Source organism: Nyctibius grandis, chromosome 26 (genome assembly GCF_013368605.1).
Source record: "Nyctibius grandis isolate bNycGra1 chromosome 26, bNycGra1.pri, whole genome shotgun sequence".
In the NCBI taxonomy this organism is placed as follows: Eukaryota; Metazoa; Chordata; class Aves; order Nyctibiiformes; family Nyctibiidae; genus Nyctibius; species Nyctibius grandis.
Genome location: NC_090683.1, coordinates 3952944 through 3968913, shown reverse-complemented (window position 1 = coordinate 3968913; position 15970 = coordinate 3952944). Strand labels below are relative to the sequence as shown.

At 62.1% G+C, this 15970-nt stretch overlaps 1 protein-coding gene across 1 annotated transcript in view; it reads right to left on the bottom strand.

Annotated features, from left to right (window-relative positions):
• The window catches only part of KCNH6 (potassium voltage-gated channel subfamily H member 6), a 33103-nt gene extending 23847 nt beyond the window's left edge, over nucleotides 1–9256 (bottom strand). Inside the window, exons 1-2 of the mRNA XM_068418640.1 lie at nucleotides 9181–9256; nucleotides 5805–6035 (exon numbers count right to left, since the gene is read on the bottom strand). Coding sequence (XP_068274741.1) covers nucleotides 5805–6035; nucleotides 9181–9256 — 307 coding nt within the window. The remainder of the gene's footprint in view (nucleotides 1–5804; nucleotides 6036–9180) is intronic.
• Nucleotides 9257–15970: the final 6714 nt, after the last annotated feature.

Below are 15970 nucleotides of genomic sequence, written 5' to 3'. Positions count from 1 at the left end.
GCCCTGCCAGGCACAGCCCTGCGTGCCAGGAGCTCAGTGCCCAGCTTGGACCCGCGCCCCGCGGCATGGATGGCATCAAGGGGATGATGGAGTGTCGAGGATGGAGAGGATGGAGCTGGGGTTGGAGCAGTGGGTTCCCTTAAGCCTGGCCTAAAGGCAGAGCAGTCCCCCAGGATGTGGGGCCTCTGGGCAGCTGTGATTTGGGGTACCCCCAGCTCTGTGGAGAGGCTGCAGCTGGCAGACGCCTGACACCCTGTGCCCTGCCTCAGTTTCCCTGCAGCGAGCCAGCCGGGGCTGTGCAAATGCCAAGTCTCCCCATCCTTCCCCCCAAAAACCGGTCACCCCAGACCTGCTGTGGGGCCAGTGAGCTGCGCTCGCCTCGGGAGGGACCCCAGCCCCGCTCTCCCGTCCTCGTTCCTCGATCGACTGTCCCCATCCATCTGCCTGTCTCTTCCCTTCAGCTGTTCAGCTAATCTGTCTCCATCCATCTAATTTTATCCCGCCGCCAAATGATCTCTCGGCGGAGCCCTGGGGGCATCCGCAACCTGCCTGCGCTCCGCGGCCGCTGCCGTGGGGCTGCCTGCGCGCCTGGCCGGGGTGACACCCAGCCCGGGGGCTGCGGAAAGGGCTCGGGCAGGAGGGATGTGAAACAGATGCTGTTTTGGAGGGTCCCACACCCAATATGATGAGTTTGGGTGGAAAACCCTCAACCCCTGGGCTGGGTTTGATCTTCCCCAGCGCCCAGCCCACCTCTCCCAAGCCGAGCACTCGGAGGTTTGCGCTTTTCCGACCCATCTTGTCTTCTGACCTTGATAAAAGCGAGCACTTAATAACATTAAAAATGTCATCATCGGGGGCCCTCCCTCCCCGGCTCTCTTATCCTCCGCGGCCGCCGGTGGTTAATGCATTTGTCGGTATCATCAGTATTAAACTAATCAACAGGACACGGGGGTTTCCGAGAGCCGGACACAAACCAGTATTGTTATGAATATTAAAAAAGCAAGCTATTAATCTGCCCTCGGAGCTCTTACCGAGTCCTTCCCTCCCCCTCCTCCCTGGCTGGGAGATTTAATCTGCAGGGTCTCATGGCAGAGTGGCTAAATCTATAGTGGTATTATATAATGGAGCGGAGGAGAGGGGCTGGGAAGGGCACGGAGGGGATGGGGACAGGGATGGGGACGCAGCCGTGCTCCCAGGCTGGCTGGCATCCCCGGGGAGATGCTCACAAGGGCTGAGCCTTGCTCCCGTCCGGGGATAAATCAGTGTCAGGGCGCGGTAGGAACTTCAAAGGGAAGCACAGATTGCTGAGAGGCCCCAAAGCAAATCCTTGGGGCGGGATGGAAAATGCTGGAGGTGGGGGCTGAGCCAGTGGGAGATGGGTCACACTTGGGGGCTGGGGTGGGCGGTGGGTGCTGGGGAGCCCTCGCACCCAGGTCTGCATCCCCCTGCGTTGGGGAGGGATGTGCACTGGCCCCTCTCCCCGCACCCAAATGGGGCATCGGGAGACTGAAACCCACCGTGACCCCAGACCGGCAAAAACGCTCCTTGCAGCAACCCCTGAACCACTAAAATGACCTTATTAAGTAACAGCGGCGGGATGAGGTGACGAGCTGCAGGGATCTCTGTGCTCGGCAGGGAGCGGCAGCGGAGGGCGAAACCCAGGAGCGTTGGGGGGCTGAGGGTACCCGCCACCGATGCGGCTGCACGAAGGATGCCTCCAAGCCCGGCGGGATGTTTTGGAGTGTAGGTGGAAGGATGATCTGATCCCTGGAGCCAAGAGGGGTCCTGGATCGATACAGGGGGGCTGGCAAAACGCAGCTGAACCTCCTGTGTGAGCGAAGCGAGCGGCCGCAGCCGGGCCCATGGACCTTCCCTTGCTAAATCCCCGCCGGGCGCAGGAATTAGTCCAGCTTAGCGCGGGGCTGTGTGGCCAAAGCTGCAGCGCTGACAGCACTTCCCGGGGCTGTCTGGCCATCCCAAGCACCCTGTCCCCATGGCACATGGGGCCACCTCGCACTGGGGATGCAGCAGCCGGCGAGGATGGGGATGGAGGGGTTGGGGTGGGAACTGGGAGGCTCTGCCAGGGCAGGGATTTCAGGAAAAAGCCTCCTGGGAAGCATCGCTGGGGATGCTCTGGGCCCGTCCCTCCATTCGTGGGACATCTGGTCTAAGCACAAAGCACCTGAGGAGCAGCAGAGGATGGAAAAGGTGTCTCCTCCAGCTTTGTACCCTGATCGCACCGTCCCCGGGGCAGAGCCAGGGCACGGGGGCAGCCGGAGCTGCGGGGCAGCCGTGCCGAGGGCGGCAGAATGGGCCCCGCAGAGCGGGAGCTCTGGGACCGGGGTGTTTGTCATTGCGAGGCGGGATGTTTATAAGTCCCCATCTGGAGTCAGGCCATGGTGTCTGTCCCCTTCCCGAGGTCACAGCCTGGCTCTGCCAAGCCCGACCCTTAAAGGAACACAAAGCAACCGGCCCCGGCTTGGCTTCAGACCCACGTTTTTGTAAAAGCGAAGAGCTCCAGTCGGGGTTGGGGTTGTGTCGGCTGGCCGTGCCTCCCTGCTCTTCTGCCACCTGGGACGTCCCCTCCATCCTGCCGTGTCCACCCCACGGGGCAGGGCACATAGTTTCCCTCCAGCACCAGCCCCCAGCCCCGATGGTGCCAGGATCCGGCAGCGCCTGGCAGGATTTGCCCTCCTGCTTCCAGCGAGCCCCATGGCCACGTCAAACCTTGTCCGGATCCGTCCCCACCTGCCTTAGCCAGGGCTTCGTGGCAGCAGCAGCTGGGGAGGCGATTGCTGTGCCATGGATGTGCCCCGGGCTGGGGACAGAGGGGACACGCCTTATGTGTCCCCACTGCACCAGTGACACCCCACAGCCCACGCCTGCCTGGCCACCAGCCCCGCAGGCAGCTGCCTGCTCAGGCACCCTGTGGGGAGCTGCGGGGGGACATCCTGGGTGACATGGGGTGCCCCAATCGCTCTGTGACATCCCCCAAGGGAAATCCCAGCTCACGGCACCAGTGTAACGAGTTTGCTGGCCTGATCCCAGTCCCTAATCCCTGTCCCCAGGGGACTGGCACGAACTGCTCCTGCTGCAGGGGACCAGCCGTGGGCTCTGCCTGGGGAGGGGACGGACGGGGACAGAGGGGCTGGGGCTGCAGGCGGGGGCTGTCCCACCAGCTGCTCCCGCTGTCTCAGCCCCGTGTCTCCCTTTTCATATTCATAAGTATCACATTCATGCAGATTAAGCGGGAGCGGGTGCTGCCAGCTGCTGCTGCTCGGGCCGTGCCAGCGCCGCGGTGCCCAGCACCTGCGGCCACCGGCCCCGCTCTGGGCACCCAGTGGCTTCACTGCAAAGCACATCACTTAGGGGGAAAAAAACCCCGGCTCAGCCCCACCAGCCCCTCGGTGCCATCCCCAGGGGATACCAGAGGGGCCTTGGCTCACCCCTGGGCACTGGGGCTGGTGGCCGTGGCTGCTCCTCGCCGCGGCAGGAGCTGATCCCATAATGACCCCCCTGGTCGGGGCAGCTCCAGCTGTGCAGCATCTTGTAAGGAAATGAACTTTTCACTGATCTCCTGGCTTTGAGCTGGGGATTAGAGCCCACACGTGCCACGGCCGGGCTCTCCCCTCTTTCTGAGGCCTTTTTGGGGCTGCTGCAGCAGGGAGGGGCATCAGCCCTTGCTGGGCTGGTCCCATCTTCCCCCACTGGGACGTGGCTCCATTTCAGCTGCCCGGAGCTGGGCTCGCTGTCAGCACCATGGCTCCTTTTATAATTAGCTAATGACAGCATGGGTGCCCGAGTGAGGACCGAGCGGCGAGGCTGTCCCCAGGGACACGCATCACCCCATCAGAGCATCCCCCCTGTGGACGGGCAGAGCCACCCACCCCGACACCCATGGGTGCCCCCTGCCCACCTACCTCCATCCATCCCACCCTGACCCTGCCCAGGGGGGCTCTGACGGGCAGATTTGGGGTATAATATAGTCTCTGGCAACCAGAAAAGCGAGGAAATAACCCTGTGAGCTGCAGAGCCGGGAGTACCGCAGTAATAAACAGCAGGTTGAGGCTGGAGATTGGTGCCGCCGGTATGAAAAGGAGGACAGGCGGGTTCGGAGCCTCCGCCGGCTAATTACGCAGCAGCTCCCTATAATGCAAAGGCCTTTTCTTTGCCGATAAGACCCATTTATAATGGGCTGAGCGGTCGCAGGCTGAGTGCTGGAGGGAAACAATTGGAAAGCATATTGCTAGTGGGGCTGGGTTTTAAAAATAGACATGAAGGGTTTGCTTCTGGGCTTTTTTTTTTTCTTTTCCCCCCATTTTTTTTTTTTTTTTAATAAAAAAGAGAAGAAAGCAGCTCAGAGCTGCGCTGAGAGTTTCCCGTGGCGTAGAGGAAGAGCGGGGCTCCGCGGAGAGCACCGAGCATCCCGTGAGCCCGGCGGGAACGCTTCAAAGCGGGGAGGATGGCGTTGGATTGGGATGGACACGGGGAAACTGTCCCGGGGGAGGGAACAGGGCTGCACACGCTGTCCTTGCCATGGCCACGCGTTGGCGTTGGGATGGGAGCAGGGGGACAGCATGTGCCCTCTCCTCCTCGTGCCTCCCGGGCTGTGCTGGGCTCCAGCCAGCCCCCTGCGAGCCGCAGCGGCCAACGGGGGACTCGCAGCCCAGCCTTGGCACCACTTCACCCAGGACTGGCCCCGTGGGGAAGAGCCTCACCCGGGTCTGTTGGTGAGGACAGAAGGAAAATCATACAGGGAACGTGTCTGGTGAGTGGCCTGATCCTGCCCCCGCGCAGGGTCCAGCCCCGCCGGGTCAGCCGTGTGGGTTAACGCTCAGGGGTGCTGCCAGTGGATAATTCCCGGGGCCAAAACGCTGGCATCTGGATGCCAGCCCGGGAGATAGGGTCTGGGAGGGAAGCCAGGACACCCAGGTCCCAGCCCCGGAGATAGGGTGCTGGGCTGGGAGCCAGAGCTCCTGCCTTCTCCTTCCCTTCACTTCCAATTTTTTCTCCTCCATGCTGCTGCCCTGGGAGCTGCCCACGGCAGGGTGCAGCCCCTTGCTCAGGCCAAGCCCCCATCAATATGATCTAAAGCCAAGGGAAAGCCCCACAGGTTGAAAAAAAGGAAATACTTCATATTTTTAACCTCTAGAGAGCACTCGGTCTGCATTCCCCCTGCCCCTGCGAGCCCTGGCCGCTGCTGGTCTGCAGCATCAAGCACGAAATATTTAACTTCCTGCAGCATTAGAACTAATCACCAGTATTTTCCATCAAAGCTTCATTTTCATCTTAACGTAATTCCATCTGCGCACGCACAGCTGCATCCTGCTCGCTGGAAAGGCGGCTCCGATGCCATCAGCTGCACCCGCTTTCGGCGGAGACGGGGGGTCTGTCTCAGCCCGTTTCAGAGCACAGATTGGGAAACCCATGTCCCAGCCTGGCTCCTCCCTGGGCTTCACGCGGGATCCTCGTTCCTGACGCAGGGACCCCGTGAGCGATGCCATCGCTTGGCCCCGGAGCTCTGAGCTGTCACCAAGGGCTCACAAACAACCCAATTCCCAAATAATCCAGCAACCACTTCGATCACTCGAGGTCCCAACGCCTCCAGTGCCCCATCACAGCAGATGGCTCCATCCCACTGGGAGCCACCATGGACTTGCCCTTGGCAAAGCCCCAGGCTGGGCGCAATCCCGATGCCCTGGTACCATCAGACCCCCTTCACCTCCCACCGTTGGCTTCTGACAGCCCAAATCCCGGGCAGGTGACACCTCCCACCCCCGGATCACCCCAAAAACGACTCTTACTGTCTTTGCGGTAGTAGAGGATCTCGAGCTTGCACTCCTCGGAGCCGAGCAGGGCCTGGGTGAGCTGCGCGATGGAGCTCTTGGTGGTGTCGGGGCCGGTGAGGAAGTCGCAGGTGCAGGGTCGCTGCATCACCTCGACGCGGGAGTAGCCAAACATCTCGCAGAAGCCGTCGTTGCAGTAGATGATGGCGCAGTTCTCCATCTGCGCGTTGGCGATGAGGAACTTGCGGTCTGCGGGGAGGCAGGAGAGCACGAGGCTTAGGGACGTGGTGGGGACCCGCGGGGACAGCCTGGGTGGATGGAGGGTGCTTGGGCTTTTTGATGCCACCCACCGTGGGGCTTGTGCAGGGATGGGCTCCGCAGGGACACCCATGACAGGTCTGAGGGGAGGATGGCTGGCGCCAGCCCACACTACCCTGGGTGCTGCCCTGCTCTTCAGAGAGAGAAAATTCCCCCAATTTCGTGTGAATTGGTGATGGTGGGGACAGGAGGATCCAGAACGGGGGGCCCCAGTAAAGGCAGTTTTTACTGGGATGGGCCAACCCGTGCAGCCTCAATGTCTCACCGCTCACACGTGGGGACTCGCTGTCATACATGGGCAATCTGTCCATGCACTGCAGGCAGAGGGAAGGACTGCAGTATCTGTCCCTCCCCAGGAACTTATCAGGGACCTGAGTTATCTCAGAGACTTCCCACCCCTGCTCAGATTTGACTGAAGTCAGGCAAGGGGCGAGAGGAGGAGAGAGCGTGAGGCTTGGCTTCGTGGGAAGGTGGGTGAAACCCATCACGCTAATGATTCTCCTAATGTTTTATAGGATAATTGTGCCTTCGGGCTGAAGCTGAAATCCAGACCCCGCTGGGCTGCGTGGCCCCTGTGCTCAAGAAGAAAAGGGCTGAGGTGGAGAAAAGGGGAAACTGAGGCAGGGAGTGGTGCTGCCCCATCCCCTCCTGGTGCTGCAGCCACCCGGGCTGGGCTGGGGCTGGACTCGCTGTCGTGCCGGGGTATGTGGCAGCGCTGCCCGGCCCACGTTGTCCAGCCCAGATGGAGCCGCTTCCATCCTTATCCAGGGGGAGACCCAGCCTGGAGCTTTGATTGGTTTGATTTTTGTTTTTTTTTTAAGGAGATCCGGGGGTGTTGGGCCAGGGAGGACCCTCGCTGGGATGGGTTTGCTGGGATGTGATGGGGGGCTGTGGATGCTGATGCGATGGATGCTGTGACCCCCCCCTCCAGCAGCATCTCCCTCAGCATTTGGCATCGGCTCCGGGCAGGAGCTGGAGGCAGGTCAGAGCAGAGGGTCCGTTTGGAAGCTGCCTCCCAGCCCAGACCCCAATTAATCTCCGGGATTACCCAGGAATGGCATCTGCAGCCTGCGCGCTCCAGAGCCCCGCTGTGCTCCAGGGCCCCGCTGCGCTCCAGCCTCGTGGGGAATTTCACCCAAACACGACAGAAACCTCCGCACGGCTGCGGCACCCAGCGCCGGGACCCCGTGGGGTGGGGGGGCCCTTCCCCAGCACATCAGGGCTCTCCCTAATATCACCTGCAGCATCCCAGCTCTGGAGGATGCCTCCCAGTAAAACTAGTGCCCCCAGGGATGTCGCACCAAGGTCTCCTTCTTCATCCCACGCTGTGACAGCCCTTGGTGGCCCTTTGTGGGGGACTCCCACCCCGGCACCCTGCCCTCTCCCACGCAGGGCTGACGCTGGTGCTGGCGCTGCGAACAGCACAAACCACCACAGCCAAATGTTTCCCAGTTCCCCCTTCCCGATCCTTCTCTGTCCAGCTCTGCCAGCTGGGAGGCGGCACAAGGAGGGGACCTTCCCCCAAAGCCCCGCTCCTGGGGTGTGCTCCCCACCTGCGACGAACGTTTCCCCACCCAGCGCCAGCCCCGCAGGCCAGATCCGGGCTGGATCCAGGCTGGGCTGGCGCAGGACAGGATTTACGGGGCTGGCAGGGTGCCGGAGCGAGCTGTGCCGAGCGCAGGGGATGTGACCAAGGCCGGGACGCAAAGGAGCTGCAGAGCCAGGTCTCCTTGGGGGTATTTTCACCCCAGATTTGCTTTCTGCCCTGCCCTTACCTGCAGATTTGCCCTTGCCCCCATGGCACCAGGGCTCAGCACCAGCCCTGGGGGGAAGCATTGGGCCTCTCCGGCTCCATCGGGGACTCACTGGGTGCAGCTGCACCCATGGGAGCTGCATTGAGGAGGGGGGTGAGGGCACCCACGAGCAGGGGAGGACACGCTGCCAGTGACAGTGATGTGACAGGGGCAGGGGGGCTGGTTTGGTGTCTCCCAACACCTGTCACACCACAAAGGTGCTGTGGGGGATTGTGGGGCGATGTTTTGGCAGAACCCAGCTGCTGCCCGACATGGCTGGCAGGGAGCGGGCAGGGACGAGGGGGCCTGGCTGCTTCCCCGCTGGCACGCTTCGCCGCGTGCCCCCGCTGCTCCCCAGCCGCCGCTTCCCAGCGGGGACTGATAGGAACCAGGGACAGTTTTTCTCGCTTTCCGTCCCCAGGGTCACGTCACTCACTGCCAGGGCAGGCAGTGGGGATCTGGCAGGGGTGGCTGCGCCAGGGACGTTCGCCCACCCGGCAAACTCGGTCACCGGAGAAAAACCACAGCGAGTGGGGATGGTGGGGAGGGTGCACAGCCCCAGCACCCCATGGCAGACCCCCGAGCACAGCTTTTGGGGAGACCCCAGTCCCCCACTCCCCTCCCCTCGTCCCTGGCTGTGTAGGGGGGACCCAGCCCTATCAGCGTGCCCAGACAGCGGAGCCCCCGCCGCCTCCTCCCCACAGCCCCCAGCCAGCCGCACGCAAACCCCAGCGCTCCCCGATGCGCGCAAACTCTTCGCTATATTTGACATGAAATCCAGCCCCAAAAATTCATATAAAGGGATTACTCCGAGCAACAGCAAATGGCAACATTTCACCGGGGACGGCTGCCTCCGAGCAGCGCGGAGTTGAAGGCAAACAGGCAGTGAGCCCGTCCGCGCTGGCGTACACCCCTGTCCCCCAGCCCTGCCAGCGGGACCCCCTCCCCGCCACCCCAAGGGCTCCCCCCCAGCCCGGGCACTGCGGGGGGCTCCGGGGTCCCCAGCCCCCGGGGGAACCACCGGGCTGGGACCGCTCGTCCCCCTTTGTGTCACCCTGTCTCTAAATACCCGCGGGGACACAGCCTGGCTGTCGCCCACCCCTCGCCCCCCCCCTCCTCCGGGGAGGTCACAGGGGCGCCTTCATTTCCCGGGGGACACGCTGCGGGTGGCCCCGCTCTGCCCCCCCGCCTGTCCCCCCCCCCGCCCCGCTCCCCGCTGTGCCCCGAAGTTGGGGTGCCGCCCGCAGCCGCGGGGGGAGCGGGGCCGGGGGTGCGGTACTCACTTTGCCCTTCAAATTTGCGAATGATGGTGTCCAGGTAGGTGTTTTGGGGGGCCACATGGCCCCGGCGTACCGGCATCGCTCCGCCGCCCTACGCGCCCCGACAGCGGCGGAACTTCCCGCGGGGGCGGCGGGGAGAATGGCCCGGCCCCGGAGCGGCTCGGTACGGCCCGGCACGGCGCGGCCCCGCTCCGCCTCACCCCAGGGCTGGCCGAGCTCTGGAGCCGAGCCGGCCCGGGGCTCCCATGCTCCCGGTGGCCGGAAGGGGGAACCCCTCCGCCCGCCCTGCCGCGCCCGGCTCCGGGCGGGGGCGGCCGGGGAGGATGAGGATGAGGATGGGGAGGGAGGAAGGGGGGGCAGGACCCGCTTGAAAAGGGGAAAAAATAATAGAATAAAAGAATAAGAGTAGAAATCCCCAAAGTGCTTAGTCACCGCTGCCCCGGCCCGCCGGAGGCTCCGCGGGAGCTGTCAGCAGCAACAGCCACCGGCCCGGGAGCTGGCACCCCCCCGGACCCACCCCGCGGTGTCCCCGGTCCCCCCCTGGCATCCCGCGGCACCGGCACCCGCACGGCACCGCACGGCACCGGCCCCGCAGACTGGGGGTGCTCCGGGGCGGAGAGCGGGGAGGGAGGGAGCAAGTGGGTGCTGGGGGTGGGGTACTTGGGGGGCTGGGGTAGGGGGTGATGGGGGGGTGGAGGTGGGGTCCTTGGGGTGCTGGGGCAGGGGGTGCTTAGGGAGGTTGGGTCCTTGGGGTGCTGGGGCAGGGGGTAATGGGGGGAATGGAGGTGGGGTCCCTGGGGTGCTGGGGCAGGGGGTGCTGGAGGATTGGGGTGTTGGGACAGGAGGCTGTGCTGGGGATGGGGGGGTTGGTGGGAGTTCAGGTGAGGGGGGTTGGGGGCGCGGGAGAAGGGGATGGTGAAAGAAGGGGTGCTGGGGAGGGGTGCTGCAGGAGGAGGTGCTGAGGGGTGCTGGAAGCTGGGGGGGTGCTGGGAGCTGGGGAGTGGGGATGGTGAAGGAGGCTGGTGATGGGGTACAGGGGTTGGTAGAGGAGGGGGTGATGGAGAGCGCTGGAGTGCCGGGGGTGGCAGAGGAGGGGGTGCAGGGGGCGGTGGGTGAAGGAGGGGGGTGCAGGTGGTGCTAAGGTGCAGGGGGGGTGCGAGGAGGGGGTTGCGCAGGGGCGGAGGAGGAGATGCAGAGGTGCAGAGGCAGAGGAGCGGGTGCTGGTGGGTGCAGGTGTTGGAGGGGGGGATGTCTGTGAGTGCAAGGGTGCAGAAGCAGAGGAGAAGGTGCTGAGGGGTGCAGGGTGCGGAGGAGGGGGTGCAGGGGTGCAGCAGGGGAGAGGGTGCCTGTAGGCACAGGAGGGCAGAGTAGGGGGTGCCGGGGGTTGCAGGGGGAGGAAGGTGGGGTGCAGGGGGACAGAAGATAAGGTGCAGGGCTGGAGGTCCCGGGGGTGTCGGGGATGCCGGGGGTGCCTGGGGTGCCAGGGGGTCTCGCGTGTGCCGGGGTTGCCGGGGGTCCCGGGGGTGTCGGGGTGCCGGGGTGTCCCGGGGGTCTCGGGGTCCCGGGTGTGTCGGGGCTTTCCGGGGGTGCCGGGTGCCGCGGGCCGGGCGGGGCCCCGCGCCCGGCGCTGTCCACCCGCGGCGGTGCTGAAGGGCCGGGCGGGGCTGGCTGCTTGTATGGGGGGGGCTTGGCATGGGGGGCCCGGCCTGGCACATGGCTCTGAGGGCACGGAGGGTCCCTGGGGGACACGGAGGGTCCAGGAGGTCCTGGGAGCTCTGGGGGACACGGAGGGCCCAGGGGGTCCCAGGGCTCTGGGGCCACAGAACATCCCATGGGCTCTGTAGGGCACAGGGGTCCTGGTGGGTACCCGGGTCTCTGTGGGACACAGGGGTCCCATGACGATGCTGCTCTGCTAGAGCTGATGTTCAGACCCAGCCCCAAGCTCAGCTCTTCTCCTGCCCACCTCTCCGTGCCCCTCAGGGGTGAAGGCCAAGGGGACCAGCTCCCTTTCCTTCCTGAGCAATCCCCTCTGGCCAGCCCTCTTCTCCCGGCCCCGCTGCTAAGGACAGTGTCCACTGAGGGGCTTTCTATTATTATTTTGTTATGCACGATTTTTCAGGCATGAAATTGGTCTAAGAGGATTATGGTCCATTATCATCAGCAGGAGTGTTTTGCTGGGATTTTCAATTAATATTCCAGTGCACCTCAGCAATATACATGGGGACCAGGCCATGCCCATGGGGCACTGGACCCGTAGCGTTGCCTGCTGGAGTAACATCCTGTCCCTGGGCCAGCAATGCAAGTGGGTAAGCAAAGGCAAGTGCCCTTTCAGGCCCATTTCAGAGTCCTGGTGCTGCTTTTATCTCTGTCTCTTATAGAACTCAGCCTTCCCCAGCAGAGAAAAACTTGTTCTATTGTTGAAGAGGGTGAAAAACCCATTATCTCCCCCCATCCACTCTGCACACTGCCTCTGCCGTGATTTACTGCGAGTCGTGGAGGATGTTTTGCTCTATATTACACAGATGCAGCTTAATAGCATGGGGGAGGGAGAGGGACACGGAGTCCAGGCTCCTGTCTTCTCTGTTTTCTTGTTGATATACCGGGTGACTCGAGGGAGACAGCTCTGTGCCGCAATTTCTTCGCTAGAAAATAGGGACGCTGGTCACTCGGCCTTGCGAAACCGCTCTGAGATTCCTGGATGACCAGTTCTGCAAGCGAAAGCAAACTATTATTACTGCAGCTAATATGACCATAATTATGATTATTAATCACCAGGCAGGCAGGATTTAAGGTTGGCCTCCTGCCCTCCTCTCATCCCATAAATCAGTCCGGGATGTTCGTGGACACATCACGTGGACGCGGATGTGTCTGATGATAAGGGCACGTGCCGGCTCGCAGCCCTCACCGGTGGGGAGGGGGTCTGCAGAGTGGGGTGCAGGGGCACCAGCGGGGCTTTGGGCATGGGGCAGGGCACAGCCCTGGCTTCCCCAGCCCCTCTGCCAGGGCTGGGTCTGCGGAGTGACCCCAGGAAGGCTTGTCCTGCTCTGGGCATGGCAGTGGGGCCACTTTGATCCCCCTTTCTCTGGCCAGGGACTCTCGTCCCGTCATGCGGCTGATGGAAGAGCCTCTCTTATTGATCCTCTTCCCCATACAGCACTCACAGATGGAGTTGAGTCATGTCATTTCCTTTCGGGTTATTATTGACTAAGCTCCAGGAGCCTCCCAGTGCCCCCATGGCTCTTCCAGTCCCCCCACAGCTCCCCCAGTTCCCCCAGTGCATCCCTGCAGAGCAACCCCAAGGCTGCCGGTCCATGCCCTGCCTCCCTGCCCTCCTTGAAGCACTTTATGCCCAGACTTCTTTCAATTCCCCGGGTCTTAAGCATATGCTTGCAGTTAATCCTGTGCTTACATTTTATCCGAAATAGGAAGAATTGGGGTCTCCGGGCAAATTCTCCTGCTGTTCAAGGCAGCTGAAGGGCTCCCTCTAATTCAGCCAAGCAGTAATCCTCTCTCCCTGCCCTGCTCTTCTCCTTCTCCCTCACTCAGTTCTTTCCTCTCCTCTTCCTCCTTCTCGAGTTTTTTTGAGGTTTTGCTCCTTTCCCCTTCTTTCCTTCCTTCCTGCACCCCAGGGAATCAGTGGGAAACCACCCGATTTCCAGGGCAAAGGAGACCTGGGTGCTTCCCAAGGGTGTCCTCCCCCTCCCTGCTCCTGCAGCACAAGTGCAGGGAATTATAGTCTGTGCAGGAAATTATCACCCACCCGGCGAGGGACTGCCTGGGACAGGCACAGGCACATCGAGTGAGGGGGTCCAGCCATGAAATGGGGGGTGGATTTGGGGTGGGAGGTGTGGGATGGAGGGGATGGGCACCCACTCGGATCCCGGCACGGCAGCTGCCGGCTGACACTTGCCAGGAGAAATGTTTGCCAACCGAGAGACAGCGTTTCTCCACATTTCTGTAATTAGAGCCGCACTGCAAACACAGCCGGCGAGGCAGAGACGGGGCTCTCGCGGTCCCCGAAGCTGCCTGCAGCCACCAGGACTCTCCCCAGACAGGCTCGGGTGTCCCGGCTGCCTGGCACGGTTCATGCCCCTGCTTTGCCCTTCACTTTTGGAAGATGCTCCAGGAATGTGATAAGAGAGGGAGGAATTGGGGTTGTAAATGGATTTTGCAGGGGAGAAGGATGCTCCTGGTCCTGGCTCCCTCGTCCGCCCCACCACTCCAAATCCTGACGTATTTTTCCAGGCTTTCACCACCGCGCTGTTCGTTTGCTAAGTATAAAAAAAACCCACACAAAACAAACAACGGTTAAATGTGCAGCCAAAATTAACCCTCATCAGCCTGGGCTTTCCTCCACGCCATCCCAGGGGAGGCCCGGTGGGAGGCTGCAAACCTGGGAAGGACTCGGTGACATTAAACCACGTCACAGATGTTGTTTCCCGACAAGAGCCACTTCCCACTCAGAAGTGGCAGGAAAAGCTGCGGAGACTCAGCTCCGGGATGTGGCACACTCAGTTCACGGCAGCCACACCGGCATCCTGCCCCTCCTCGCTGCGCAGCGGGGGAAACTGAGGCACGGGGCAGGCTCATGACTCACCCCCAGTCCTTGTCAGCTCGAGGGGGAGCCCCGAGGGGTGGGGATGGTCCCCATCAGCATGGGGACACGGGCAGAGCCTCCTTTGGGGTCCTGCTGCCAGGGCACCCCGAGGAAGCCGGGCAGGGGGGTGCTGCCCAGGCAGGGTGGGGGCTCTGCGGGGCTGGGAAGGGGGTCAGCCCAGCTCGCACCCCTGGGTGCATCCTCTGGCGAGGGCGGCACTGCCTGGGTGCCTGACGCATGATGGGAGACAGAGGGGACACCAGGAGGGTGGGGGTGTCATTTGGGCTGGACCTGGCCCCTGTCCCCCTTGGTGGGGACTTGTTGCTAAGCCATGGGGCTGGGGAGAGTCTGAGCTTCCTTGGGGGGGGGACTTTGGGGTCGCCCACTTGCCCTTCACCCCCAAATTTACCTTCACCCCCCTCAGCCCTGCTCAAGCAGCAGGGAGGGAAGATGGTTGAAGGGGCTGAAGCCAAGGGCAGGGAGCTGGCGGGGACGGGGAATCCCTGGTCCCTACCATGGCTCACCACACCCCTGCGACACTTCTGCTGTCCCCTGGGACCCCTCCACGCTGCCTCCCCGCATCTTGCCCACCCGGGTCGGCCCCCGCTGATGGCCCCTGCCTGCTGCCAAGCTGTGGCTGCATATTTCCAGGCGCTCCTTGTCCCCGGGGAAGGGGAATGTCAGGAACGCGGCCCTGTGCACCCTGCCTGCTCCTGCCCGGCCACCCACGGGCTAAGAATAGACCTGGCTCGGCTGGGCCCCCGCCAGCACCGAGGGGCCGCGGGCTGTGGGAACCCCCCCAGCCACCTTCCCGCAGCAGATAACGAACGTAAAAAAAAATGGAAAATGACTTTCTGCGATGCCCAAAGGGTCCCCGAGCCGGCGAAGGGAACCCAGGGCGTTTCTTGCTTTGAATTCGGGTGGTTTTAAAGCAAATCTCCTCTCCGGGAGCCTCGTGCACAGGCAGGGTGGTGCAGGGCAGCTCCTCGCAAGCCTGGGGTACCCGCTGCTTCCTGAGCTCCCCAAGGAGGAGTCAGGTGAATCGAGGAGGAATCTCCTCTTTTTTCTGCTCTTTTTCTGCTCTTTTTTTTTCTCTTTTTTTCTCTTTTTTCTTTCTCCTTTGGGAGTAATTTCGCTAAGCCTCCTAATTTCAGCAGAAAGCGTGAGGCAGGAGCCAGAAGGCAGCAAAATCTCTCCAGATGTTCTCACAAGGGGGAAGGGAAATCATCCCCAGTTTAAAGGTACCTTGTAAACCATTGCTGCCAGCTTGGCAGGGCCCTCAGGGCAGCAGCAGGCCTTCATCACCCTGAAAAGCTTCACCTGGGCTCCCCCTCCACAGCCCAGCAGCTCTATTTAAGGTCAAGGTGGGACCTTCAGTCTCCCCCCTGAGCTAGGCTGGGCATAACCTTGTATCCAGTCCCATCTCCTGGGTGGAATCTTGGACCTGTCTGGAAGGTAACCTGGTGTCCAGCTCCATCCCATCTGTTGCATTGACCTTGGACCTGTGTTGAAGGTAACCTGGTCTACAGCCCCATCTGCTACATGGACCTTGGACCTGTGTTGAAGGTAACCTGGTCTTCAGTCCTGTCTTCTGGATGGACTGGGGGCTTGGATTGTCTATCTATCTCAGGCCAGGAGGCCACAGTTCAGTGCACCCATCACCTACCCTTGTAGCTGTCTCTTGTGTCCATTCCAGGACAGAGACAGTTCCTATGTGGATTCTCTGATGTCTAAGTAGGGCTGAGCTTGTGTTGCAGTCTCTGAGTGTGCAGTGTGGCTCTTTTTTATTTTCTCCTCCAGAAAGCAATTTTCATGACACATGTAAGATCTTTATGATCTTGGAGACCTCTGTTCCTCCAATAATGGGACAGAAAGGAGACATAGAGCTCAAAGCTCCCAGTGAGGAGCTGAGCTGGATGGAGCACACCTGCACCACTCTGCTTTCCCAGGCTGAAAATACACTTGGCTTCAAACCCAGCTCTCACGGTGCCAGGTCTCTGCTCTGTGAGCATTGTGCTGCCGGGAAGGGGGGAGAGGAGAGTGCCTGGTGTGCCGGGATATAAAGCAGATGCATCAGGATATGGGCATGGGAAGAGCGCAGGCGTCCGGGGTGGCTGTTCCCCGGGTCTGGGGGTTGCAGCAGGAAGGCGATCGATCGATCGGGGTTTCACCTCCCTGTGGGCGTGCTGCGTGTGG